Source organism: Vicugna pacos, chromosome 19 (genome assembly GCF_048564905.1).
Source record: "Vicugna pacos chromosome 19, VicPac4, whole genome shotgun sequence".
Taxonomy (NCBI): Eukaryota; Metazoa; Chordata; class Mammalia; order Artiodactyla; family Camelidae; genus Vicugna; species Vicugna pacos.
In genome coordinates this window covers 5764869-5792628 of record NC_133005.1, presented here as the reverse complement: position 1 = coordinate 5792628, position 27760 = coordinate 5764869, and the positions used below count along the sequence as shown (strand labels likewise).

Genomic DNA, 27760 nt, shown 5'->3' with positions numbered 1-27760 from the left:
ATTCTTCTGATTTAAATAGTCTTTAAAATATTTATTTATTTATTCTTTTTTTAACATTTTTTATTGATTTATAATCATTTTACAATGTTGTGTCAAATTCCAGTGTTCAGCACAATTTTTCAGTCATTCATGGACATATACACACTCGTTGTCACATTTTTTTCTCTGAGTTATCATAACATTTTGTGTATATTTCCCTGTGCTATACAGTGTAATCTTGTTTATCTATTCTACAATTTTGAAATCCCAGTCTATCCCTTCCCCCCCCACCCCCCTGGCAACCACAAGTCTGTATTCTCAGTCTGTGAGTCTATTTCTGTCCTGTATTTATGCTTTGTTTTTGTTTGTTTGTTTTTGTTTCTGTTTTTTTAGACTCCACATATGAGTGATCTCATATGGTATTTTTCTTTCTCTTTCTGGCTTACTTCACTTAGAATGACATTCTCCAGGAGCATCCTTGTTGCTGCAAATGGCATTATGTTGTTGGTTTTTATGGCTGAGTAGTATTCCATTGTATAAATACACATCTTCTTTATCCAGTCACCTGTTGATGGACATTTAGGCTGTTTCCATGTTTTGGCTATTGTAAATAGTGCTGCTATGAATATTGGGGTGCAGGTGTCATCCTGAAGTAGGGTTCCTTCTGGATACAAGCCCAGGAGTGGGATTCCTGGGTCATATGGTAAGTCTATTCCTAGTCTTTTGAGGAATCTCCATACTGTTTTCCATAGTGGCTGCACCAAACCGCATTCCCACCAGCAGTGTAGGAGGGTTCCCCTTTCTCCACAGCCTCTCCAGCATTTGTCATTTTTGGATTTTTGAATGATGGCCATTCTGACTGGTGTGAGGTGATACCTCATTGTAGTTTTGATTTGCATTTCTCTGATAATTAGTGATATTGAGCATTTTTTCATGTGCTTTTTGATCATTTGTATGTCTTCCTTGGAGAATTGCTTGTTTAGGTCTTCTGCCCATTTTTGGATTGGGTTGTTTATTTTTTTCTTATTGAGTCGTATGAGCTGCTTATATATTTTGGAGATCAAGCCTTTGTCGGTTTCACTTGCAAAAATTTTCTCCCATTCCGTAGGTTTTCTTCTTGTTTTATTTCTGGTTTCCTTTGCTGTGCAGAAGCTTGTAAGTTTCATTAGGTCCCATTTGTTTATTCTTGCTTTTATTTCTTCTAGGAGAAAATTTTTGAAATGTATGTCAGATAATGTTTTGCCTATGTTTTCCTCTAGGAGGTTTATTGTATCTTGTCTTATGTTTAAGTCTTTAATCCATTTTGAGTTGATTTTTGTATATGGTGTAAGGGAGTGTTCTAGCTTCATTGTTTTACATGCTGCTGTCCAGTTTTCCCAACACCATTTGTAGTTTATTAAAATAAGTTATGGCAATGGCATCACTTGGGGGACCTGCTGAAGTCTGATTTCCACTAACCGACGCCAGTACTTAACAGATCACGCAATGTGTTCCAGGGCCGTGGACTCTCATGACACTGGCTTTTAAGACACTTGTAGTAATTTTTCTTTATCTCAGAAATGGCTTTGGGTCGCGAGGTGGGGAAGATTTGAGATCTGACATGGTGCTTGTGGTGGGTGAGAAAGTTTCACAGGGATTCTACTGGATGCAAACACGTCACGTGGCTTGCGGCGGACAGCTGGAATGGACGAGTGACAAACACTCGGCCTCACAGGCAGCCAGCAGGTGTCCGTACCAAAGCACAGATCCTCTGGACCTCCAGTGAGGACCTGTGACCCCTTACCAAAGAGCCACAGAGGCCTCTCCTTTTCAATGTTTATAGTTCAAATGTGGATTTACAATTTCCTGCTCTAGGCAAATCACTTAAACCTTTGTTTACCTTTGGCAAAGTGAAAATTGCAAACTTAGATTCTGGGACCCTGGAACAGAAAGAAAATTGATTTTCAGTCTTCTTTATTGAGATTTGCAGTCAAATAATCCCCAAGAATTATTTGTCCAACTGCATGCACCACAGGCTGAGCATGGAGCTTTATAAAATTTCAAGATGCCCCGTCCCAACTGCAAAGAAGTTTTTAGACGTGCGGGTGTCTAGGTGTGAGATGAGGGATGAGAGAGAGGTGCATTTTTTCTTCTTAAAGCCTCAGGGAAGATATAAAAGAGTAAATGGAGCAGGTCTGATCCTTCAGAAAGAAAATGGAATAAGTATATGGAATAATTAGGGGACGATTCCAAATAGTAGGCAATAAAATGTTAAATTCTAAGGTACTGAATGGAAAGCATTATTAACTATCAAACTATAAGTACCTCCAAATCCACAGGGGACTGGGTCCAGGATGCCAAAATCCCAGACGCTCCAGTCCCTTTTATAAAATGGCCTGGTATTTGCATATAAACTACCCACGTCCTCCCCTGTACTTTAAATCATCTCTAGATTACTTATAATACCTAATACACTGTAAATGCTATGTAAATAATTGCCAAAGCACAGAAAATTCAAGTTTTATAGTTTTTGGAACTTTCTGGAATTTTTTCCCGGAGTATTTCCAACCTGTGGTTGGTTGAATCCACTAGGATGCAGAACCCGCAGGTGCAGAGGGCAGACTGCCATTTTCTTTCCATTCACACCTAGTCATTCATCTTCTTCGTTGCCAACAATACTCCTTATTCTGCTGGTAACGATCTCAACTATTCACATGCTCCAAGTTGTCAATATTCCAAAGTTCCTTCCAAAATGCCTCCCTCCTCCCGTCTTCCTAAATACCAACAGTCTCCTAGTTTCATCACCCCCCTTCTCTACTGCACGCCTCCAGGCCGCCCTTGGCCGTCCAGGCCGCGCTGTCCTTCACCTCCGCAACCACGTGACGTCTCCCGAGTGGTAAGTACCCTGCACGGGAAATCCCTGCCGCCAGTCTGGGAACCGGGGCGCTACAAACGGGTCACGATTCAGCAGCCAGGGCTACTTGGTCCCCCGCCGCTTCTGCCCCCTACGTCACCTGTTCTCCAGTCTACAGATAATTCTTCACTAAACACTTTGATCGAAGTATACCTGAGTCACTTTCTCACCGTGGACCATTACGACAAAATCACTTATTCACTTTGGAATCCAGTGGCGGGTAAATCTCTCCTTGGTCAGCAGTCTAAAGCCACCTAGGAGACAAGTTCTGGTCCCGCCTGAGGTGGAGCAGCGCCCTCCCTAGCCTCTCCCTGTGAGCGTAGCTACGGCCGAGGGCCTGACAGGTCACCTGCAGCGGACACTCGAGGGCCCTGAAAAGAACAGAAGCAGGTGGACTGAAGGAGACCAGGACCTAAAGCAGCACTGAACCCATGAGGAATTTCCCACTGCCTTCCCCTAGTGTCCCCAGCTTCATCTGGGAGGAAACCCAAAGTCGGCATCAGTGCAAAAGAGAGAAGTCCAGGAGCAGCCCCCTAGCTCGGGGCCAGGAGGGAGAGGGGCCAGCAACAGCGGCAGCAGCAGGGCCCACAGGGGCCCGCCCCCAGGAGGGAGGGGCGAGTCTCTGTCCAATCACAGGAGCTGTGGGCCCAGGAGGGTGGGGCGGACCCTGGTTGCTTTATTTTTCCTCTCTGACCCCCTCACCAGTTGGCCCCAGACACGGGCACTAGCACAGGAGGAACACGAAGGAACAATATAAATAAAGCTTCAGATTTCTAGCAGTGGGGGCGAGGGGGTGGGTAGAACAGGAAAGACCCAAGAAACCAGGAAGTACCTGGGAGGTGGCATGGAGGGCAAAGCTCATCAGGAAAGCGACCTCATGGAATTGTTTAGGAACTCCCGGGCCATCCCCAACTCTGCAGGCACGGAGCTGACCACCGACAGCACCCTGAGAGTTTAAAAACGGGATGAAAAGACCACTGCTCAGCTTCCAGGCTGCCCGCTGGAGGGCACACACCCGGGATGGACTGCAAAGGCTTTGAAAACCAAATAGGCATTGGAGCCAGAATCATGACCCATAGAGACTGGTTCTCACTTACAGTCTAAATCCAACCGGGTCAACTGCCTGCTAAAACAAGCAAGCAAAAAATCAACACTTCCCAGAGGATTCAAACAAGACCCAGAGTCTTACAACACAATATAAAAATGTCTGAAATATAATTCAGTATTACTCAGCATATAAAGAACTAGAAAAACCTCAACTTGCATGGCAAAAAACAAACAATAGATGCTAATGCTCAGATCACAAAATTTTAAATCAGCTAGTACAAGTGTTCAATTTATCCTATAGGGACTCCAGAAAAACGTGTCGATGGGGAGGGTGGGGATCACGGGAGAATGCCTAGATGAAACACAATAGGCAAAATGTTAATAATTATTGAAATTGGGTGATGGGTAATGGAGGTTAGTTAAAATATTCTCTATTTTGTGTATGTTAGAAAATTTCCATAATTAAAAAAATTTCAGTTTTCTATATCAAATGACTTAGAAATAAAAAGGAAGTGCCTTAAAAAAAAAAGTTCAAACTCGGGTGAACACTCTTGGAAGGTAAGTAATTTCAACAAAGAAATAAAGGATATGAAGAAGAATCAAATATTCCAACTAAAAATTACAAAAAACAAAATTAAAAAACTCATTGTTTGATAGGTTCAGTGGCAGAATGGAGATGACAAAGTAAAAAAAAAAAAAAGAAAAATCAGTGAATGTGAGGACAGATCAACTGAAATTATCTGATCTGAAAAGTGAAGAGGGGGAGGGTACAGCTCTAGCGGCAGACTGCATGCCCAGCAGGCAGGAGGCCTTAAATTCAATCCCCAGTACCTCTGTTAAATAAATAAATAAACCTAATTACCTCCCCCACAAAAAAGAAAAGAAAAGCAAAAATAAAAAAGTTTGCCGGAAGATGAAAATAAGTAAACAGAGCCTCAGACTCTGTGGGACAACACTACAATACTTAACACTCATGTAACAGGGTCCCAGTGTGATGCAGAAAAACAATATTTAAAAAAAATAATGGCTGGGAACTTCTCAAATCTGGAGAAAGACAGAAACCCACAGATGCAAGAAGCTTGTTAAACATCAAACAGGTAAACTCCAAGAAATCTATACCAAGTCACACAGTAAAGCCACCCTAAGGGGGTGTCCAGCTGAAAATGAAACTTAAAAAGGAGTGAGTGATCATGATAAATAGATGTGATGATTCAAACAAGAGAAGAAGGGAGTTAAAGAAATGGACAAAGGGTTGTCTCCTGCACCAAAGTCTGGGCAAGACTTCATGATTAGCCTTGGTCCTCATACTAAAGTGTGCACCAGAATCTCCTGCAGGAAAAAGGAACCCTCCTACACTGTTGGCAGGAATGTAAGCCTGGCGCAGCCATCATGGAGGACAGGCTGGAGATTCCTCAAAAAACTAAAAACAGACTTACCCTATGATCCAGTAATCACACTCCTGGGCACATTATCTGGAGAAAATTATAATTTGAAAAGACACACGCACCCCAGTGTTCACAGCAGCTCTATTTACAATAGCCAAGACAAGGAAACCGCCTAAATGTCCATCGACAGATGACTGGAGAAAGAAGATATGGTTTATCATACAATGGAATATTATTCAGCCTTTAAAAAGAATGAAATCATGCCATCTGCAGCAACATGGATGGACCCAGAGATGATCATATTAAATGAAGTAATACAGAGAAAGACAAATACCATGATGTCACTTATATGTGGAATCTAAAAAACAAAATGATACTCATCTTATTTACAAAACAGAAACAGACTCAAAGACATAGAAAACAAACTGTGGTTACCAAAGGGGAAAGGGTGGGGAGGAAAAAATTAGGAATCTGGGATTAACAGATACACATTACTATATATAAAATAGATAACAAAAGCACCTACTATATTGCACAGGGAACTATACTCAATTTCTTGTAAAAACATATAATGGAAACGAATCTGAAAAAAACATATATGTATGTATACGTGTAACTGAATCACTCTGTTGTATACCTGAATCTAACATTGTAAATCAACTACACTTTAATTATAAAAAAATTTTTTTGAACTCTCCTGCAGGACTTATAAAAAAAAAATCATCCAGACTGCTGGACCCACTCCCAGATTTTTTGATTCCACAGGTCAAGGATGGGGCCTGGGAATCTGCATTTTGAAAAGCCACCAGGTGATGCTGATCTTGCTGAGCTGGGGACACACTCTAAGAACCACTGGCTTTGGGTACAGTCTTTAAAACAGGTGGGGCTCTGCTCCTCAAAAGTTCCTGCTGAATGAATCAGCCACGTGCAAGTAACAGGTGTCAGATCTGCAGGCCTTACACCTGCAGAAGAAATCTAATGAGTGCTCAAGGACAAAGACAGGTGAGTCACATGGGAGGCGAGACACTGAGATCTGCTGGCTCTTTGTAACATGTAAAAGGTCTTGTCTGTTCACTAGACATCTTGGCTAAACTGCTCAAAAATTTACCTTCCTTTCTAGTTCCACTAAAATTCATTTTTAATTTGTCACTGCACAACTAATAGCAGACCTTCGGCAGATGAAAGTTTAATGAAAGGCTCTCAGCTCCACTCCCTAGACAATCACCTGTTCCCTCTAAGAGCTTGCGTAGATGCAAATACATTTTGGCACTCAAGCGTGATGTGCTCAAGTGCACCTGCACGCCGACTCACCAGGTGGAGGTTCTGCAGCCCTTCTCACAGGACAGAGGAACGTCAGTGGCTCTGACAAACCAGCAGGACCAAAGGAGGCCACTGCTATGAATGGAAAAATTAATGAGAGTTGACAACTATCAGCTTTAAAATAATATATTACAGTAAAAAAGAAAAAAATACTAATAATTAAAATAAGAGAGAATAGTTCCTGGCCATCGTAAGGCCAAGGTTGAAATTTTTCATTATAACCTATCTGATTTTTTCATACATTTCATAATAAATACAGGAGAAAAAAAGAAAAAAAGAAAACTCTCAGGTCTGAGACTCAACCAAACACAGCTCAAGGCTTACAGAGTGGACACCGAGGTCAATGCAAAGACCTCCTCATTCTGTGGGATTGTGGGAGTGAGGGAAAGGACACCTCGGAGAACACACCCACTGAAGAGCACACATAGATGCGAGGCCACGTATCTGAGGCACTGTTCCTGGAAGAATCCACAAACGAGGAGAAAGCCTTCGCAGGCCGGGCCTTGGGCAACACATGTTACAGACATCGTCATGTTTAATGCTCACAGGACCAGCAGATGGTTTTCTTTTTAGTGACGTTAATCAGATGGAAACACTGCCGTCACTTAAGGCAGAGGAAGTACCATTTATGCAGTCTGAAAGGAGTGAGGCAGTTAACTGATACAAGTAAAAAATTTCCCCTGCAATGGGGACAGTCTGCTAAGCACAGCTAAATCTCCTATTAGTTGACACTCACAAGTGTCTTAAGTGATCTTTATAAGGAAGTGGTAATTACTACACGTGCTTTTCAATGACACAGCCTAACACGTACATTTCCAAATGAAGTCTAATTTACTAATGGACAGAAACCTTTAAATACCAAGTATCAGCAATCTACTAGAAGTTGGTAGTAAAACGTTAGGATTCCTAGGTGAACCAGGAATCCAGTTAAACGTGGTGTTAATATGGTTAGATCTTATTACATTATAGTATCTGCATTCTCTGTGCTGGATAACTTTATTAAAAAATCATTTCCTGGGTAAAAGCCAAAGCAGTTTGTGGAGTAGGAATATACTTGTTTCCTTATTATTATTATGTACATATACCTTTTTAATTTAATTTAATTAAGTACATATAACTTTTTTTTTCGTTTACTCTTTTTTCCTTTAAAAAATAAAAATCTTACAGATACAGCTGAATATCCTTTTGCCTGATCAAGCCCCTCCCCGCTTCTCCAACAGTTAACACTATTCTAATGTAGGCACGTTTGAGTCCCATTCACATTTTTTTTTAATTTTTACTACTTGTATTTGTAACAATAAACAATATAACAGATTACATTGTGTTTAAAAAACACGCTCCAGTTCTCATTTTAATACTCAAAAATTAAGAAAGTGGTGAATTCTAAACCTCAATGTCTGAAGAACTGTCCATGTTTTTCCCTTGATGGAATCTTTCGGTCTTAAAGTGCGTAGATAAAAAAAAAAAAAGTTACCATCTTGCTCTCTCACGTAGACTCTTGAAACACAAAGCCAGCTTACATCTCACTGCCCCAAGACCTGCTAGTGACACTTCTACTCAGTGTACCGTGTTTTAGTGCTTTAGCATTTCCATGTCGATTACATTAGCATTGACACTGCGGAAGCTGTCGGCCGCACAGAATTCCTGAGGAACGCAACCCCATCAGGTCTGAAAACCAGGGCACCGAGGTAATAAAACACGTAAGAGTGCCCTGCAGGGAAAGACCAGGCTGACAATTAACCTTCAATGCCAATTAGTACTACTACTTTCTTAGGACAAGTCATAGCTCCAATATGAAGATCAAAAATTTAGTTCCAGCCATCTCTAACTTGAATAGGCATATTTTTTTTCTAATGGACTTCAAAAGTTTAAGATTAAAAAAAAAAGTTGATAAAAAATACTGCATGGGAGATAGACTTTATATTTATTTACCTTGCCCCAATCCATAAGAGAATTAGAGACATAATCATAGCTACATAAGTACATGGCAATGGAATGATAAGCAATTTCTCTTAACTAAACAAATAAGGTAATAATTTTTGAAGGGAGATGGAAGGATAACCCCAATATTAAATTCTAAGTGGCTCCCATATTAAACAATATACACTGTAAAAGTTCCTTGTTCAGTCTGTAGTGTGGAACTCTGAACTTGTTACTGAAGGCAAATTTCTGTGCCCGCCGCGCCATGAGGTCAAAGTGAAACATGAGTTTGGAGCAGAGAGGTTTACTGCAGGGCCGAGCAAGGAGGACGGGGTGGCTCATGCCCAGGAAAACCCCGAACTCCCCGAAGGGTTTCAGCAAAGCATATTTAAAGGCCAGGTGAGGAGGGGGGGGGGGTTGCAGGTATGTGATCAGCTTCTGCAAAGTCTCTGGTTGATGTGGAGGTAACAGGGCGGTCAACACTACCAGCCCCCAGGCGCCAGAAGGTCTGGGGGCTAAGGGCTCTCGATCCTCATGTAGCTGATTTCTTCCCTTTAGTGGTGGTTTTTAGCATCTGAAAACTCAGGAAATATACATGAGATACTATGATCTGGGTCCTTCGGAAAGGAGCTGCAGCAGAGGACATGGGGGAGGGGTCTGACCCTGGAAGGGCCGCACAGGGTCCTGCTCAGTTACAAACTCACATTCTTACAAAAACATCACACACAGAACAGCTTCCAAGCAAATCCACAAGAGCCTATTTAACCCATAACAGGGCAGGAGCCACGGTCACTGTAATCCACCTGGCAGCCTGCGCGGCGTCCAGGCGCCAGGACAGTGGTGGTGTAAGTTCCGGAAGCTCCAGAGAAACAGGGCTGGCAGGGAAGGCACAGAGGAAACAGTTTGATGGCCGGGCCACAACGCAGGGGAGCAGCAGCCGAGGTCAACTCTGGGGGCTACTTGGGGTCCCAGCACTGCTTATGCCCGAGAATGCCTCAAAGTAATCCCAAATGTAACTCCTTCTGGAACTTTCTGTGAGGGGCTCCACTAACACAGCAGGCTGCATGTGGGGTGTCTGGAGGAACAACGCACAAGACTGGGAAGCCCTGGGGTTCAGACACTGCATTCTTTGGGCCTCACTTCCCCATGTGGTTTTAAATCGATCTCCTCAAAGGCTCTCTCTGCTCGTAATAGTCAAAATAGATTATTATATAGAATATATAAGAAAGGTTTTTTCTTTTCTATTTTTGAGCAGGTCATGTATACAGCCCTCTTCAGAATTTCATATACACGAATAAACACAATTCACCAAGCACATAAATTAAAAGCCTTCAAAGTTTTACAGCAGGAAATAGATGAAGACTCAAACACAAGGGGCATACTAACTAAACAGAAGTCCCAAGATGAAAATGTGTATTTTAAAAAATGAAAACAAGTCAAATAAAATTAGAATCTAATTTCTCAAAGGATATTTTAGCTTGACAAAATGAGTCTAAAGTTTCCTTGAAAAAAGTTAATAGGCATGAATAGCAAAAACCACTCAGATAAGAACGGCAATTAAAGTATATTCCAACACAACAAGCGTTAAAATCGTGAGATACTGGATCTAAAAATATAGAACAAAGTAAAGCCAAGAAATAGTTACAGTACTTTGGGCTACTTTTTTCTTTTCTTTGAAGGGGAGAGGAAGTAATCAGGTTTATTTATTATTATTGCTTTTTTTTTTTTAATGTTGGTCCTGGGGATTGAACCCAGGACCTTGTGCATGCTAAGCACACCCTCCCACTGAGCTATACCCTCCCCCTCGTGTGACTTCTTAATTTTTTTGGTAAAGTAAGTTTCTTCAAGCAGGACAGACAGGTGGTCTGGCTGCGGTCCAGATCCAGTTACATACTTCATTTGTGGGGTCATGTGTCAACTGTGTATCCTCCAGTTACACCTGTTGTTCATGCAAGTCTATGTGTTCTCAGCCAGAGACTGCACTGAAGAGCCTTACATAGTGATCTCTTGTCTGTCAGTCAATTATGGTGACTTTCTGGGCTCAGGGCAGAGACAGCTTCTCACCATGATTAGCACTGGTGTCTGGCAAGAACCAGATTCCTCACCCCTTACTGCCAGGGCTGTTATCCTGGCTGCAAACAAACAAACAAACAAACAAAAAAAACAGGAAATGCTGCTTTGGTAATGATCACTGGGTGCTCACTGTGTCCTGGGCTGGTGACCTGCTGCTGCTGACCTCTGACCTTCCTGGCCAGCTCCAGGGCACCAGATGTCTCCCAAGCTCAACTAACCTTGAGACTGAAAAATACTAAGAGTAAAAAGCTGATGCAGAGACCAGTGGGTGGATGGGTGGATGACTGGAGATGGGTGCACAGGTGGGTACTCCATCCGCTGCTTTTAGAACGTCTTTGATGGAGTCTATGAACGTCCCACAGTGATCCCACTGGTCCAGACTACCTGTCCTTCGTTTCTGAGATAACTCCTTAGAACTGATTTCTGGTATGACTTCACCAACACACATAAACCACGTGCTTTCCAGTCCCCACCTGACCAATTCCTATGTCACAGCAGATATGGCATTACAGCATGTAACCGTGAAAAACTGTAATTATAAAAAATATACATACTATACCCAAAAGGGCTTAAGATATAATGTCAACTTCTCTCTTTCCTTCCTTCTTGCACAGCTCAGTAAAAAAGCCATCACACAGGGCTGAGCACAGTAAGCATCAGCTTGTGAACAGAAGGAAGTCTTGGCGTAGGGTGAGGAAGGTGTCTGCACCAGGAGAAGGGTGAGGGCGATGGTGGCCCGGCATGGGGTGTCACAGCCTGAGCTGGAAGAAGAGGGTCCCTGAACGAGGAAGGCGCAGAAGTGACAGGGTACTGGTTACATAATGGGAATCAAGTTTATCACTGTCAGAACAGGGGCTACAGATAAGAAAAGGGAGAAAACTAGAAAGAACTCTAAGGAACTGGGTTAGAATTAGAAGTATTGGTGTGAACTCCTAGTCACAGATTGTGAAATACAGGTATGTCAATAAACCACTATAAACAGACACAGAAATAGAGTTGTAAATGTGGTTTGCACACACGCGCGCATTTCCCTAACTCTGTTAACCGACAGGGCCTGCGAGCAGCAACACTTCAACAGCAATCGAGTGCCAGGTCTTGGTTTCTAAATCCCATTCCCACTAAAAGGAAGTAGGGTTCCTTGGAGAACTGGCTGATTCCAGAAAAGGACTGGATGAGCCTGGAATATCTTGTTGTGTCAGAAAGTAAGGAAGTGATCACAGACGATAGGGACAAGCCAAGAAAACACAAAACCCAACTTAAAGGAATTCCCACTGGGACAATTTGGTCATCAAAACAACTAATGATAGAAATGGACCAAAAGCTACCAAATAGAAGAGCAAGACATGTGATGCTGTCCATTTAAATAAATGAATGAATAAATAACTGGCAAGAAGAGAAAGCTCTTTCTTGCAGTAAAAAGCCAACTAACAAGGGTAGAAGGAAGAAAATCGCCATGTGTCAGCCATCAGAGTAATAATTACATCACCCCCTCCAAGGGAAACCACTGGATTCTAAAACCAGCAGGTGAAAGTATGATACAGAACGGCATATTTACGATCCCAAAGTGCCTTTGCAATACTCTCTTTAAAGAAAGGGGTGAGAGATTAACTTCAGAGAGAAGAAGCCTTGCACGCTCCTCCTGAAGGGAATAATCAAAACGAGCATCCTCGGTCATGGGACAAACAGAAACCACGGACCAGGACATGAGAAAAACAAAGCATCAGTTCTCTGGCATTACTGTCAAAAAGAGTACTAGTCTACTCACGAGGAAGCAGCAGATAAATTCCATGTTTATGTAGAAGAACATTCCACAATGTATTGACCTGCAGTTTTCAAAACTGCCACAGTCACATAAGTCAAGGGAAGATCAAGGAACATTTCCAGACTGAAGGAGACTAGAGCCATGGCCAAAAATGCAACACGATGCCGGACTGAATAACGGACACTGTTGGGACAAACGGCCAAACTTGAAGGGGGTCTGAGAATCTGCTGGTAGGAATGCACCTGCTACTTCCTTAACTTGGATGGTCATGTTGGCATTACGTCGGAGAACGCCACTGTTTGAAGGAAACACACAGAACTACTCAGGGGGTGTAGGAGCATCATGGTAACAGTTCCAAATATCCTGAAATGAAAAAGTTCTTGCAAATTTTCTATAATACTGAAACAATTTCAAAAGAAAAAAGAATATGATACCAGATCCTGTATGTATAATTATTCATAAAAAGGATGTAAATAAAGTAATCAAATTATTAAAAGAAGCCACCGTGTTAAGGTTTTGCATTTGAAGGTCACTTTTTTCACTTAAATTCCTTTAAAGTCATTATTTCCATAACAGCAATAGCTTTCAAGCTACTACATATATGTTTAATTTAACAAGACAACAGGCATTTTATAAAGAAGTCCTCCCACAAAACAGAAGAGAACACAGCCTCATGAAGCCAACAGTCTTTGTCCTTCTTACAACAACCAGCAGTTCATCCTAAGAGGCACATGTTCCCCCATTACCGAGCCAACTTGTTTCCTAGAAACAACATACACAAGGAACTACAAACAAAAGCCAGTACCTTGATTTAGGTGTGTGGCCTCCATGATCTGAACACCATTCACAGAGCACTGGGACCCACTCAGGGGGATCAGGGTCACCGTTCCCCCGACATTTTCAAAGATACAGTGCTCACTCTCCAAGTCGAGGCCATGAAGAACTGAGATGGAAAAACAGAGAAAGAAAACATTTCATTTGGTATCTAGAACAATAATCCCCAACCTCTACTTATGTTTTCATGTTGAATAGTCCTCCTTTCCCATACAAAACTGCAAGGTGAACATATTTCAGGAGTTCGTGGTGTCAACTGAGAGTCCTGCCCCTTGAATGTTACTCCGTGGGTCTGGACATCACCTGTGCAGGGAAAGACGTTCTGGCGTGTTCATTTGTTTCATCTTCAGGGAGAAAAGAGTTGAGTAACTTATCTTAACTGAATACCACTGAGTCACTCTGAGGCTGAATAAATTTCCTCCACCAGCCACCCCAAGGTCACAGTACAGTGGAGGGGACAAAAGGGCCCATGGCTCAAGGACTCATGATTCCACACTGATGGACACTGCATTCCAGGAGCACAAACCCAAGGTGAACGTGGCTGCGCTTGGATCCTGGGAGGCCAAGGAAGTGTCCAGAAGCTGCACCGGGCCGGTCCTGAGAGAGTCCGACCTCCGCAGGCCTCTGAGAGCTTGCGGCTAAGGGGCCCTGCTCCCAGGTGACTGTCCTGAGCTGTTCTTGTTTGATGAACGGCCAGGCACAGATGTGAACGCCAGTCAAACACACCCACGTGATCTCCGGCACAGCTCCTGGCTGGCTTCTCATAAGCGCCAGCCAAGCAGCTCCCACTGTTCCTCAGGGAACTGCAGACGGAGCTTGTGTGTTCAGAGAAAACACATGCTCTTAGCATTTACCACCATTCATAACAAGCCCAAAGGTCAAACACGTTCATTTAATGATGAGAAGAGGAGGCCTGGCGCCTAGTTCTACCCAAAGCCAGCTGAACCTAAGGACTTCAGGGAACTGGTTTTCAGTTCTCCCAGCTTCACAATAAATAGCAAATACCCATGGGGATATGTGAGCATTGGCTTGATTAACAGCTTACACTTGGCAAGAAGCCGGTTCATCACCAGCCCCCAAACAAACCAACCAAGTTCATGCACAGGGAACTGTCTCCAGTATCTTGTAGTAACTTAGTGTGAAAAAGGATATGAAAACAAATATATGTATGCTCCTGTATGACTGAAGCATTGTGCTGCACACCAGAAACTGACACAACATTGTAAACTGATTATGCTTCAATAGACACACACACCCCACCAAAAAGAAAACAGCTGAGAAGATACCATTCTTCCCCTGGCAATCCCCACCTTGTCCCCGCTCAAACGCATACACGCACATGCACACACTCTGTCACCACCGCATGGATTCCCTAAGTCATGCTTAAAGCCTGGCAAGACCACACCAGGTGCAGGGGCTGAATCACCGGTACTTGCACCTCACAAAGGCTTCGGGGAAACCCAGGAAGTCGTGCTCCATACATGTGCGAGCTGTGTGTCTGGGTGTGTGTCCTGTTTTCTGTCGTCATCTTTACACAGGTGTCAACTGGGGAAGATTTCTCATTAAAGGGTCTTACATCCTTTATCTGCACCTGTGAGCACACTGCCATCAATCACTCCCCGCTGTGACAAGACTCGAGTGATTTAAACAACGGTTCACTTGAAAGACGTGACAGAGGATAGATGTGTGCTGGGTGAGGAGGAGTCACAGTGCCATTTTATCCACTCAGCTAACTGCTCGGCATTATTCCTTTGAGTTCAAAACTATAGACTATACATGTTGGTCAATATTGTATTAAAAATAAATATATAAACCTACCCCCCCCCAAAAAAGTTCGCTAAATAAATAAAAATAAAAAAACGGGAAAAAAGGAATCACTGGGAAGTGGGAATTGATAAAGATTCTCAGGGGAGGGTATAGCTCATGTGGCAGAGCACATGCTTAGCATGCATGAGGCCCTGGGTTTAAGCCCCAGTACCTCCTCCAAAAATAAATGTGAATAAACTTAATTACCTCCCCACCAAAAAAAAAAAGATTCTCACCAATATCTTGTTCTGTTGAAGCATCTTCTCTACCGACATATGTCTGACCTTCCTGGGAAGAAAAGTCAAGAAAAATGTGTTAGCAAGAACATGAGGAGCGGTCTGTTCCTCCATCGTTCATTGAAGCCCAAGCAACCTGGTGACCGATGGGCTGAGCTCCGTCCCGGGCAGACCACAGCCTCGGCGCGCCTGGAGTTAACGGCTGCCCGTGTTGTCTGGACAGCGGCAGGACTCCCGAGGCTGGGCGCCGGACCAGGGCTAGGCTCCTGTACCAGCACGCGTCAGTCACCTGCCCAGGACAGCAGTCTCACTGAGGTTCCCGATCCTTTCTGACACGTCTCCCCTCCGTGGCCAGGGGCTTCTTGTGTCTATAGACACGGCTTGTGGGAGCCCACAAAGCACAAGTGCGAGACCATTCTCATTTTAAGTCATGGATCGAGAGAGGATTCCCAAGTCAAGGTCACAGAGGCGACCACTGAGACAGATGCGGGAACTCTGCTCTCTTGACACGGACAGCCTGCTCGGGACCAGGTGGGAGACACAACTTTATAATTAACACGGGGGCCAGGAAACCGTACACACAACAAATCCCAGTTTGAGATGCTTTTAACTTTTCTTCCTTGGTTTGTCTGCCTTTTTGTTACTTACATTCCACTTACTGATTCTACAAATGAGAAGGCAGAGTGAATGGCTCTTCATTTAGCTGTAGGACTACACAAAATGGGCACTTCTAATACCACGGAATCCCAGTGAACTGCTGGACATCCCCGAGGGGCTCAAGGATTTGTTGCACATTCTCTACCGTCATAGCTGTGTCGCGGACACGGAGGATCACCATGGACCTTGCTAGTGTCCAAAGGGAAAGCTGAAAACAAAATGAGCGTGTTGCACTCAAGCAGCTTCTACCTTCAAGTGGTACAAGATGATCCCAGTGCTCAGAAGGTCGTCATCAATGCCAATCAAATGCGGCAGCTCAGAATCCAGAACAACACCAATCCCTTCCTTCCTCAGGGCCAGAGTCTGTTCCTGAAATCAGGAGGAAAAGAAGAGGAAAAGGTTACTCTGGGGAAAGAAAACTTTATATTCGGTGCTCTTTAGAGTATTAAGATGAGCCACATTTTATTTCTCATCCAAAAAAAATTGGCAAGAAAACAGACTGTAAACTTCATGTTGAAATCCTGGCCTAGAATGGGCAAAGTGAGCTTGGAACATATAAAAAGCTCAATAAAAAATGAATTCAATTTACTGCCTGATAAAGATTCATATATATATTAACACACACACGTGTGCACACGAAGCTAAGCTCACACTTTGCTTCCTTAGGAAAGGTTCTAGGACCACTCGACCACAACACCATCTTTCCCCTTTTCAGAATCTTTATCTCACTTAACACCTAGATGTCTCTTGACTTGGTGGCTCTTGTCTCCAGCTACTGGGGTCGAACTGCACGTGATCCTAAGTGCAACCCTTCCCTGTGCATGAGCCACTCAAACAGAGGTACCTGACCCTCTGTCTCCTGCATCACCTCCTATCCACTGGATCACTCCCACCTGCACACAAACCTGCTACAGATCTCCAACCAACCACCACCCCCACCTCCCGTGGCCTGGGGTCTTCCTCCAGCTGCCACCAATTTCTCTGTGCCCCTTAAGAGCAAATCACCTCCAAAGAGTTCCCTACGGTTGTGGTTCTCCAGTTCCTCCCCTCGGGCTTCTCTCTTGAACCCACTTCCATGGAGTCTTTCATCCTAGGAACTCGAGCATCTACAGTCATTCCCTTGAGGATCTCATCCTGACTCTTGACTCGTCTATATTATAGACACAATCTATATAGTCGTCCCTGGATATCCACAGGGGATTAGTTCCAGGATCCCTGTAGATACAAAATCTGAGGATGCTCAAGTCCCTTATATAAAAGGACACAGTAATTATGCTGTACACCAGAAACTGACAAAATTGTAATTGACTTCAATAAAAAATTATAAATAAAAAGGACATAGTATTTGCATATAACCTATGCACATCCTCCCTTATACTTTAAACCATTTCTAGATTACTTATAATACCTAATACAACATAAATCCTATGTAAATAGTTCTAAATATAGTGAAAATGCTATGTGAATCTTTGCTGGAGAATGGCAAATTCCAATTTTGCTTTTTGGAACTATTTGAATTTTTTTCTCCAAATATTGTTGATCTGTGGTTGGGCGACTCCATGGATGTGGAGCCCGCAGATAGGGAGGGCTGTTGTTGTGTGATGACTCTCAGATCTAACTCTCCCAGCAGACCTCCCCCTCAAAACACCACACTCATGGTACATCCACCTGCCAGCCTCAACACATCTGCAGGGATGCCGAACAGGCAGCTCAGACTTGATGCACAGCAAGTCTAGCCCATGATGCCCCCCTCCTCCTGCTCCTGCATCCCACCCCATCTCAGTAAATGCCAACATTCCCTGCAGTTTCCTGGACCAAAAACCAGGCTGTCCTTTGCTCGTTTTCCTCCTCTAAACCCTCTAGTACTTAGTGTTGACTCTACCTTCAAAACATGCCACGATCTAGTAACCACAAACCAGCGGCGCCACATTCCTGCCAGGTCCCAGCCGTCATCACATACACCTGGGCGGCCGCGGGAACCCGGATGCCACCACTCCCGCCCCGACCGTGGTCCCCGCTCTCCCCGGCAGCCAGAGGGACGTTGCGGCAGGCCCCTGCGCTGCTTGGGTCAAGTAGCTGGCCTCCCGCTCACTGAGAGAAAAGCCGCCCTCTCTGTCCGGTTCTACAAGCTCCACGTGACCTCACCTCCAAGTGACCCCTGCAGCTGGTCCCCGCTCACTCCTCTCCAGGACCCGACGCTCCCTGCTGTCCCTCAGACGGGCCGCCCGCACCCCCTCCAGCTTTGGTCACTGCCGTTCCTTCTGCTTTGTGGGCTGCCGCTTCCTCTGTCCCTTCCGAGGGTTCCCACTCGGCACCGCTGACGCTCTGGACCAGATGGTTCCTTCTCATGAGGGGCCATCTGTGCGCCCGAGGAGGTGTAGCAGCGTCCCTGGCCGCTGCCCATTCGATGCCAGTAACACCCACTCTCCCCCGAGATGCGATAACCAAAGACGTCTCTAGACACTGGCAAATGTTCCCTGGGGAACAAATCTGCCCCGGTTGAGAAGAAAGGTCTTCGATGTCTGCATACCTTGGCCCTCACCTCCTCAGGACTCTGCGCAAAAGCCACCTTCCCAATCACCCCATACAAATGAGCAAACGGCAGCCTCGTTTCTCCCCTCGGCAAGCATCACTCTGTGATGTGTTACAAACAGCTTCACCACTAGTCCCGACTGGACTGAAACCCAGGGCCCAATTCCACGTCTGGCACAGGGGAGCTCCTGAATAAGTATTTGTCAAATCAACGAATGAGGGGCAGACACGTGGAGTTCAGAGGGTGGAGAGCAGCCTCTCAGGGCAGAGACTGGGAGGCCCACCACCGGCAGCGCATCTGACCCAAGATAAGAGACCTCGAAATCAGGCTTCCAGGGAAGTCCTGGGTGGGAGGCAGATGCCAGGAGACTGAAGGTGAAAGTTCCACCCTGGGGGTTAGGCTGTGCTGACTTCAGACTGAGTCACATCCAAGAGCATGAGGCTGTGTTCGGTGATTCCAGGTTGGCGGGAGCAGCAGACGAGCCAGCCCAGCTGCTGACAGGCCGTGGGTCAGAGATGCCCTGGTGAGTCTCCGTCTCCCCCGACCCCCCGCAACCAGATGCGGCGACACAGCTCCGCGGCCCCAGGGCCCGGCAGGGCCTGAAGCATAACTGGGTCTCCTGACACCCCTGGACTGAACACATGCATTTCACGTCGTTTAAATATTAAGACAATGTACGAAGTCTGCCACTCTCTCGGTGAAGAACTCAGAACTTCGCAGCCTTGCAGAGAAGGGGCCCCTGAGAGGCTCTGGGGCAAAGCGGTGGCCAGAGAGGAGGCCCGGCCTTCATCTCTGCAGACAGCCGCACCTCCCCTGCACACATGCAGAGCTGGGGTCGGGCCAGAGGGTGACTGAGTGAAGTGGTGAAAGGAGACGGTTAAAAAAAAAAACACACACACACAATAAAAATCATCACTTGAGAGAAAGCAATTTAATTTAACAGCCATTAAATAGATACGCAGAGAAAATGACCAACGCATAACTTAGATTCAAGAAAAGGAAATGAAGTGTTTCATTGTTCTGCAATGACTCCTCGTATCAGCTGGGCTCCCGCCCCGGAGCCAGAGCCTCAGGCTTGGAGGCCGGAGACCTCAGTCACCCTGATTTGCAACACCAAGGCCCCTGCAAGTCCTGGCTGAACTGAACGCTCTCAGCAAACCCACCCCGCTCCTGCCTCTCCGATCCTGCCAGGATCTCTGCTTCCCCCTTGCCCGCAGAATTCAAATCAAAATTTTTTTTTTAGATATATATGATGGAGGAGAACTTAATCATACAGCTCCATCTCGTGAAAAAATGTTCTCAGTGGGAGCTCTGAACTCTGCCGGCACCGCACACCCGGCAGGCGGCTCCTGGCGGTGGACTGTTCCAGGCCTCCCTGTCCACGTGAAAAGGGAGGGACTGTTCCCCTAAGCCCAGAGATAGATGCATTTTCTTTCTGCAGAAAAGTGGACAATAACCCAAAAGGGGGGAGCAATATTTTAAATTCTAGTTGCTCCCACTAGAGAAATTGGACTTTATCTCAGTTTAGTTTAATATATTTTTTAAAACCCATTGAAAAACACTTCTTATTTTCCTTCCTTAAAACAAGTCTTACAGACTTTGAAGATCATTTGAAATTCATAACTTCAGAGCTTTAGGTCAAAGGCATTACTTGGCCCCACCCAGATCCACACTCACACACACACACACACACACACACACACACACACTTCCACACAGGATGGGTGAAACCTGAATTAAGAGTATGTTTTTCAGGACTGGGAGTGGGGGCAGATGAATTTATGATTAATGCTGCCCTGAAGCTCTGTGACATTCAAGCTGCATTCACTATATGATATTATAAAAGTGTCACCTCATAAAACTAGAAACGAGGGTTTAAATCATTGCTCAAGTGAAAAAGTAATTTCAGACAAAAATATCTATCACGTATAAAATATTTATTGAGTGGCATCTACTGTTATGCATAATTTATGAAACACCTCTTTGATAAGATGGAATATTTAACAGAGCAGAGCCGGCAATCCCTTCCCCAGCTCCAGGCACACCAGGTCCCAAAGAGAGAAAGTGCTAAAATCTGCACAGCTCACATATTCTGTACTAAACAAAGCTTCCGGCACCAGGACTCACATAAAAAGGAAACTACCGCCTGATAAAAGTGTCAAAACACAGTGTCCGCTTAAACATTATGTTCATCACATTTGCAAATAGTACCTTCAATATGTTTTTCTTCAGCCTCTGAATTTAAAACGTGTGTCCAGTGCTGGGGCGACAGCAGCCCCACTCCTGCCACATCCCAGGGGGCCAGGTGAGTCATGGGCAGGGCCTCCCAGATCCCGGGGCGAGGACCACCCGGGGCCTGGGCCACCGGAGTGTCCCATGTAACCACCACATCCGTTTATTGGATTGAGCAGGAATCCCGCCTCTTTTCATCATAACCATATCCTTAGGATCTAGCACTGTGTCTGAGAAAACGCAACAACTTTCCTGAACAAAGAAGGGAAAATCAAGTCAACAACTAGTCAACAAGAAAGCCTTTCTTTCCCCCTCTCGAGAAGCCGTCCTGAGAGCTAGACCTTGCCTGGGAAATACTGGGAAAACTCTGACCATGTGTCTGCCTCACAGAGTGAAGAGCTTTTGAGGCACGGAGGCTGCGTTTCCTCACGTCGAGTATGTGAGTGAATATGGCTGCACACAGCAGTCGCTCAGTACATGCTGATATTCTGTATTCTGGCGCTGTAGGCAGTAAGTGATTTTACAGGACTGTTTCTGTTGCTGTCAGCCAAGAATCAGGTCAGCATCCTTTCATGAAAATTTAGTCCATAAAGAATTACAGGTTTCACCAACGAGTAGAATTTTCTGCAGTTGCCCCACAGCACAGTGCACTTAATTTCTGCGAACCTGACTACAACACGCAGCAGAAGAGGAAGGGGGTGCCACGGTCGGGGCTGAGAGCACCCGCCCCGGAGGGGGACGAGGAGGGAGGGCGGAGGTCAGGCAGACAGGAAGATGCACAAAAAATAAAATCATCCTCTGGCAAAGATGTGTCTTAATTTTTTTTAGAAAATTGTTTGTGATTTCATGAATTTAACAGAAGGAAAAGGAACCGAAGTCTTTGCTGAATTTCAACCAAACTTTTCTTCATCACAAGAGACACTTCCTAAAATATCCTTCTAAGTTAAGACATAATGAGACATATTTAGAGGTGGGCAGAACTGTGTGTGCACCTTTCTCATATGTGCTTTGGCTTTGAGTACCACTACCCAAGCTCATCATGTCTGAGAAACCCGCCTTCCGTCCTGGCACCTGAATGACATCATAGCCGTGTCACCCTGGGTGTGCTGGACGGTACTTTCTCTCCCTCAGCACGTCAAGGGCACGGCTCCATCATCTTCAGAAATTAAATGCTGCACTAAGGAATCAGGAAGCTAGTCTGACTTTTGAGTCTGTGGCAGATAACCTGCTGCTGCCTGGATGTTTGAAGAATTTCTCCTTTATCTTTGAAACTCAAAAGCTTAATTAGGATAGATATCAGTGTTAAACGCTCTGTACTCCGAATTTTCCTGTAACATGATATGTTGTTCTGATCTGCAGATGCAGCCCTTTTGTTTATTTCTTTTTCATTTCATGGGAGTTATCTTGTTTCATATTCCATTTTCTGTCTCACATGTGGACTGTGTTTCGGGGACACCAATTATCCTTATACTACACTGTCTTTGTCTTCATCTTCTGGCTTCTGACCGCTCTATCATCTTGATCACTTCGTTTGTGTTCACTGAGATTATCAAGCCTTTCATTTTCAGTAATTTCAGTGGTTTCTATTCTTTCTCTTGATATTTCTGATTTTACTTATTAGTCCTGTGATGGTTCTTGTTTGGGACCCCAGTCTTTCTTCAGATCTGCAATCTCTCTTTTTCCATCTTACTCTCCTTTCATCATCTTGCTCTGTCTGCTGAATTCCCGTTTCTCATTAACTTGGTCACAGAACGAAACAATTCTAAGGACCTCCCTTCTACGCCTGAGGTATGTTTTCATCTACAGCTTCGTCTTCTGCCTTCTGCAGCTATATTTTCTTTGCTTCTTTCTCTTTATCCATCCATCCGTCACTACATTTATGTTTATATAATCGCCCCACTTTTCCCCTTCATCTGTGTGTGCTCAGATGTATGTGTTCAGAAATCCCACATGCTCTAACACAGGACGGGCCGCTCTGTGACCCTCGTCCCACCACATCTGTGACCCTTCTGGTTTGAAGACTGCATGGGTCGGTCTGTGTTCTACCCATTTTCTCTAGCCAGATGGGGCAGCAGAGGGCCAGGAAGTCTCAATTGAAGAACCGAAAAGGCTTTGTTTGAATTCCTGGGCCTGTCCTCTCTAAACCTGGCACCCTCCTCCTGCCCGAGAAGAGCCCCCCGCAGTGGGGACACTGGCTGCCGGGCTCTCAGCCCTTCACCTGGGGTCAGCTCTGCCCTCCCTGTCATCCTAGCTGCCATCAGCAGTCATTTCTGTGACTCCCCTTGGAGAACAGGAAGGCCACCGCATTCCTGCCCAGATCAGAGGGCACGGGGAGGGCTTTAGAATCCTCACTGACTCAGCTTCGAGGTGCAGGCATGGGAAGCCCACCTGAGCCGGCCTTCTACCGTGGCTGGCTCAGGACCCCCTTCATCTGCTCCCTTTTGTGAACTCATGAGGCGTCTCTGCTGAGGGATGAGATGTTTGCTTCTGATTATTATCTCTTCACTTCTCTGAAATTTGTGATGTCATCTCCACCTGCCTCTTTACCAAAGTCAAGAAGAGGATTTCAGCAGGCTCCAAAAAAGAAGGGAGAAAACCAGGGGTGCTCCAGGTCGGGGTGGGGGCATCCTTTGATCAAAGACACAGTGGCAGAAAACATGGGCACGGACACGAGGGACCACTGGACATGCATTTAACTGCTCAACATGACAAAGAATGGTCTGGAAAGCCAGGCAGATGGTCATTATTTGATTCAGAAACCTGGATGCCATTGAGAATTGTGAAAACAGAGTTGGCTGATATTCAGAAGATGAACTGACAAGGATGCACAGGACGAACAGGAATATCAGAAAAGGGGAGTGGAACCAGGAAGGAAGGAACGGCCCGATGGATTCCATGTGACAATTAGTTTAGACTGATTAACCTTAAGTAACGACTTCCTTCTCAACCGTTTTGCATACTCCTCTTAATTAGAAATAAGGAAACTGGAGAGCTTGCAAGAGCTGCAAAAATTTGATAAGCATCACAAAGATTTTTATTGCTAGGGAGAAAAATCCTGACATTTTCCACTAGTACCTTCCAGAGAGCCCAGTGAGTGGATACTGCGGACTTATTAAAAATCATTCACCAATTTGACAAGCAAGTGTATCAGGTAATTTGCATGTTTCTTTTCTAATACACAAATGATACACAGTCATCGTCAACACAACCAATTAGCTCTGAAATCCTGAAAGTACACGGGCAGGCAGTCACCTAGAAACTAGCTTCCTGCTCATTCTTTTGCTCATAGAAAGACTCCTGCCCACCTACCAGACAGGGGAGACAGCCGCCAAGATTACCAGGATGTCAAGGAAGCAGTGTGTGGCCACTGTCTCAGCCCCATCCTGCCCCGTGCTCACACGGCCGGCGCGAGCAGTGAGGGCCGCAGAGCGTGCCGGCCAGCAGCCCGTTCCATATCCCTGTGACGCTGCCTGGCAAACAGGATCCTTCGTGTGAGAGCTCTATGAATTACGCTCCTTAAAAAAAAATTACAAACACAGGGAGGGGAAGGAACGGTCTGTGTGAGTTAAGGACCGGAAGGTACCTAAACTGAAGCCTGGCAGGCACCCCAGACCCAGAGAGGCCAGGGAGGACCCAGAATCAGCCTTTGTCAGAATGAGGCTCCCGGCAGGACACGGCCAGGCTGAGACGGCAGAACTAGCAGTCCACCGGGTGGGACAAGAAAGGAAGGCTTCAGTGGGTCAAGCGAGGGGTCACCTGGTCCCTCTTTTTGTCTCTAACCCCACGGCCTGACCACCAGTACCATCAGCTATGCCCGCTCAGTGCAGTCGGAGTCATCCAGGACTTTCCGTGTCCACTGTCCCTACTCTGACCACCTTCTGCTTAGTCTCTGCCACCCCTAGTTGTCCTGCTTCCTCTCTCGCTACCCTACAATCTGTTCCCCATATGACGGCCAGAGCCTCCTGTCCAAAACGTCCAGAGGGCACACACAAAACGCTGCAATGGTTTCTCACACAGCAGCCGCACCTCACTCAGTCTGGCCCCACCCACCCCTGCTACCTCATCCCCCTCCTCTCTCCTCTCGACTCCCAGCACTCCAGCCACAGCGGCCTTCTCATTCCCACCCCAGGGCCTTTGCACGTGCTGTTCCTCTGCCTGGGAAACTCTTCCCTGAATCTCAAGGCTTGCCCTATCTTGTCAATCAGCTCTTATCGCACATGTTGCCTGCTTTCTGAAGATTGAAGTCACCAGTGAATAAGATAGACAAGGTCCTTGCTCCTGGGCACAATCTATGACTCTCCAGCTGGCTCAGAGCACTCCAGTCTATCAAAATGACATACTGTCTGTCTGCTCCTCCAGAAAGCAAACAGCGGGCCCAGGATAACAAGCCAAGCCCAGGGAAAGAGAGCGCAGGCTGGCTCGGCGAGAGCTGAGCCCCCGCTCTGACTGCAGGGCTGAGACTGTCTCTTACCTTCCCTATCTGCGTGCTCCCTGCTGGGCAAAAGCAGCTCTGGAACCTCAAAAGGCAGCTCTAAATGGCCAGAATAAGATAGCAGCTTATATGGGAATCCTGTTTACACATGCAGGTTTGATTCCAAAAGACAACCATCACAAATAATTTAACAAGGGTCCACAACATCTGTACGTAGCACCAGGAAGTTGCCATCAGACTGGCACCTATTACATCATAAAAATGGAAGGAGGAACGCAGAAGTCTTGCTTTTTACACGACTTTGACACAATCACATTAGGGTATCTGGTCAAAAGAAACACATTCAGGACAGATGATGAACAGTCCCAGACTCGCCAGGGCAGGAACAGGAAGGGAAGAACCTGGCAACCACCTCCTCCACGGCACTAACAAAACTACATTTCCCGGCATTATCGGCAGTCAGCCCCTAAACAGTAAACAGAATTAATATTGTCCTTTTAATGAACAGAAACTCTTGGGGCAGCTCAATTTCCACTCCACTTCCCACTGCAGAAACCTCATTCTTTATTTAAACGCTGAACAGCTAACTGTTGGCAGACGGTTCAGAGAAGACACTAAGTAGATCTTTCTGATGAAACAGCCCTCTGCCGGCTGAGCAAATCACCCAGATGTCGGTGTTTAAATTATGCAAAATGCATAATATCAATTAAAGAAATTATGTGTGAAAATATGCAAGAGCAAGTTTCCTCACATTAATATTTAACTAGACTTTTTCAGGAGAGCAGGATCTTGTGCTCACAAGTACTTGAGTATAGCTGACCTAAATCAGCAGCGCAAAATACTCAGGAGGGCTCACCGGAAGGTTCTTCAAGGGCATTTTTACGCAGTGCAAACTACCCCAAGGTAAGACAGCTGAGCGAAAGGCCACTCTCAGTGACGTGCTCTAACCCGGAAAGCTTCCGTCTGACGCTGGCCATAAATGGGGGCTTGTGAAGCTGGCTTCTCCTGCTTCTTCCCCACGAACAAGCCACACCCGTCTCCACCTCCAGCCTCTGTACGCGATCATGTCGGCCGGGGAAGCCTTCTGGTTCCTCCCAGTCCTGAATCTCATCCATCCTTCCCCTCCCCTGGGAAACACTTAGAGCCTACCCGTCTGTCCACAGAGGACCCTTCCTCTCAGAGCCCAGTGATCTGGCCTGACCATCTGCGTCTTTGCAGACCAACTATTGTCTTTTTACATTCTGAACTGCTCATTTAGCTGCCAGGCCAGTGGGCCACCCAAGGAGTTTTTAAAAATACCCTGCCTGAGCCCTGCAGTGGTCCCTGAAATAAGCATCTCATTTCAAGACGGAGTGGGCATGCGTAGTATTTTAGGCTCCCTGGCATATCGCATCCGTAAGTTTCTGCATCCCCCAAAGGACTGACACCTCTGTTCTGCAGGCTGCACCCCGAGGATGCTCAAAGGGTAAGGGCTGCAATTCCCCCTCCCGTCAGCTGCTTTTCACCTCACTCAGCTAACACGTATGAGCATCTGCCAGCACCCGTCAGGCACTAGACTATGCAGGGGCTGTGTCAGGGGATACTGTAGCATCCCTTATGCGTTCTCTACAGCTACCTCTACATTGTTATCTGGGTACAGATCTGAACCTACATGCATGTTTTACGCAAACATATATGCATATTATACAAACCTATCTATAGATATATGTATGGACCACTCTGTTCATCTTGAGATTGATTATGTCTGCTTATCAGTATTAAAGATTGTAGCTGTTACCATTAACATCCATAACTTGCTCTTCTCCATTAACAATCAGAATGACCAAAAAAAAAAGAAGACAGCAAACAAAAACCCTGAAATTCAGAACTAGTATTTCTGTTTAACCAAGAAGTTTCAAGGTCCTGGTACCTTGCAGAGTTATTCCAAATAATACTTAATCCAACAAATTTTTGCCCATGAGGAATTCGCACAGACTTTCAGAGTAATAACAAAACACAACCCCGCTGGCAAGGTGGACACTGAGACCAGGGCCCAGTCACAGGCTGCACCCCCTTCCACCTGCGCTCCGCTCAGTCACTCAGCACCACCCGCCGGAGAGTTACGGGCCAGGGCCCAGGAGCCTGACGCACCTCTGTACCGACGCCCTGGTGAGAAAGCTGGTCTTCTCACAGTGGGCAATGCATTAGCTTGACACCAATTCCTCCAGGGAGCCAGTGCCATGAGACCCACTTCACAAAGGCAGCAGCCACAGTGGGACAGTGACCCTCCCTGACCCAGCACACAGTTCCCCGCAGACCCAGCAGCCTAGGAAGGTCAGAACCAGGAAGCAGAAGGGGGTGCTGTGCAGTCACCCATCACGGTCGCAGTTGAAAAGTACATTTGGAGGCTTCACAGCTGGACCCCAGAGCTCCCCACCTGGCTGGAGAGGTAAAAAAAAAAAACAAAAACTGAGCCTTAAAGAGACTGCCTCATCTGCCGAAGCCACACAGCTCAACTCTGAGCAGCAGTTCTTCCAAGTGCATGCTGTCAGCCCTCCTCGTGCTGCCCCCAGGCCCACACGGCAAAGCTCACATCTTCGCAAGTTTATACCTGCGCTTATGATCGCCCACGTTTGCTATACTGATCATTCAAATAATCTCAGTTAAGCCTT

General features: G+C 45.7%; 1 protein-coding gene across 11 annotated transcripts in view; it reads right to left on the bottom strand.

Moving 5' to 3' along the window:
* The window catches only part of KIF16B (kinesin family member 16B), a 257261-nt gene that overhangs the window by 123221 nt on the left and 106280 nt on the right, over positions 1–27760 (bottom strand). For all 11 annotated transcript variants that reach the window (XM_072943787.1, XM_072943791.1, XM_072943788.1 and 8 more), the window contains exons 13-15: positions 16162–16281; positions 15256–15307; positions 13185–13322 (exon numbers count right to left, since the gene is read on the bottom strand). In XM_072943787.1, the coding sequence (XP_072799888.1) occupies positions 13185–13322; positions 15256–15307; positions 16162–16281 (310 nt within the window). The remainder of the gene's footprint in view (positions 1–13184; positions 13323–15255; positions 15308–16161; positions 16282–27760) is intronic.